This window comes from Cariama cristata, unplaced genomic scaffold (genome assembly GCF_000690535.1).
Source record: "Cariama cristata isolate BGI_N322 unplaced genomic scaffold, ASM69053v1 C11048252, whole genome shotgun sequence".
NCBI classification, from domain to species: Eukaryota; Metazoa; Chordata; class Aves; order Cariamiformes; family Cariamidae; genus Cariama; species Cariama cristata.
This window is the reverse complement of record NW_009645130.1, coordinates 78-1254: the sequence shown is the minus strand read 5'-3', so window position 1 is coordinate 1254 and position 1177 is coordinate 78. Positions and strand designations below refer to the sequence as shown.

General features: G+C 48.8%; 1 protein-coding gene across 1 annotated transcript; it reads right to left on the bottom strand.

The window, feature by feature from the left end:
- Positions 1-280: 280 nt before the first annotated feature.
- LOC104155754 (homeobox protein Hox-D11) lies at positions 281-959 on the bottom strand (the record flags this gene model as incomplete). Its single annotated transcript, XM_009708704.1, has 1 exon — positions 281-959. A coding segment is annotated over exon 1 (607 nt), but the record flags the coding sequence as incomplete, so codon positions are not given.
- Between the last annotated feature and the right edge of the window lie 218 nt (positions 960-1177).

Below are 1177 nucleotides of genomic sequence, written 5' to 3'. Positions count from 1 at the left end.
GATCTTAAGCTCTAAACCGAAGGCAGCTCTGAGCACTACCTGTGAAATCTTCCCGTCTCGCCCCCGCCAAATCAACAATTTAATAACAATTAATATCCTCTTCCAAGAATACCTTAAGCCCACCTAAATTGGTTTCCTATCGTAAACACGCTTTACAACGGTAAAGGAAATCTTATAGGATATATAAAATCCTTTGGATGCTTATAAAATTGCACATAAAATGCGGCTTGACAAAGTGTTGGCCTTGTACTCTTGCCCCCAATTTACTACTGATACCTACCTGAACTGTTGCTCTTCTCTGCAACAGCCTCACCAGAGGGGGAATCGGCTCTGTTTGCTGGTGTCACTTTCTTCTCTTGGCTGGAAGGTGTTTTACTGCAAGTGCTGTTCGGGGCTTTCAGGTCACCCTTGTCCGCGTCCCCCTCGCCCTCGGAGTGCTGCTGGTACGGGGGTCCGGGGGCTGTCTCGTAAAACTGGTCGAAGCCTTGCGGCAGGATGCCGTTCCTCCCCACCGAGCTGTAGAAGTTGGAGGCGGCGGGAGACGGTCCGTGGTGGCCGCAGACAGGGTCCGTTTTGAATAACATTTCCGTCCTCCTGTTCGCAGGCTGCAGAAAGTCTCTGTGCATCACCTCTTCAGCTGAGTAATAGGGAGCATAACTGCCCCTGTACTGCCATTTGCTGCGCTCTAATCCGTATTCCCTGAATGCCACTTCGCGCACAGGTTGGACATGAGGTAAATTAGAAGAATAAGGAAAAGTCATTTGACAGGACGACGATTGCGACAAAAAAGAGGGTTTCGTCGAGAAATCTGAGGGTGAGACGTAATAAGCGCACCCTGGCAGATACATATTGGATGTGCCGTGACTGCAATCGTCAAACTCAGTCATGTCTTCCTCTTTGCGATTGCGAGCAACCAGGAGGCTTCAATGCATTGAACAAGATCCATCTATTGCACAAGAGGGTTTGGACAGGATCAACTAAGAAAAAATCCCCACCGTGTGCTGACGTGCAATTCATCTTGATTGATTCTAGTGGTAATTATGTCACGTGACGCGATGTAGAAATGTCCTTATATCTATATCAGCCCCTCGGAAAGGCTCCTAAGATCTCTCCAAAGAGCCCTCCCAGCACGGAGAGACGAGCGCGGCGTTTGCACAAATATTGCCGGTTTTTTTCC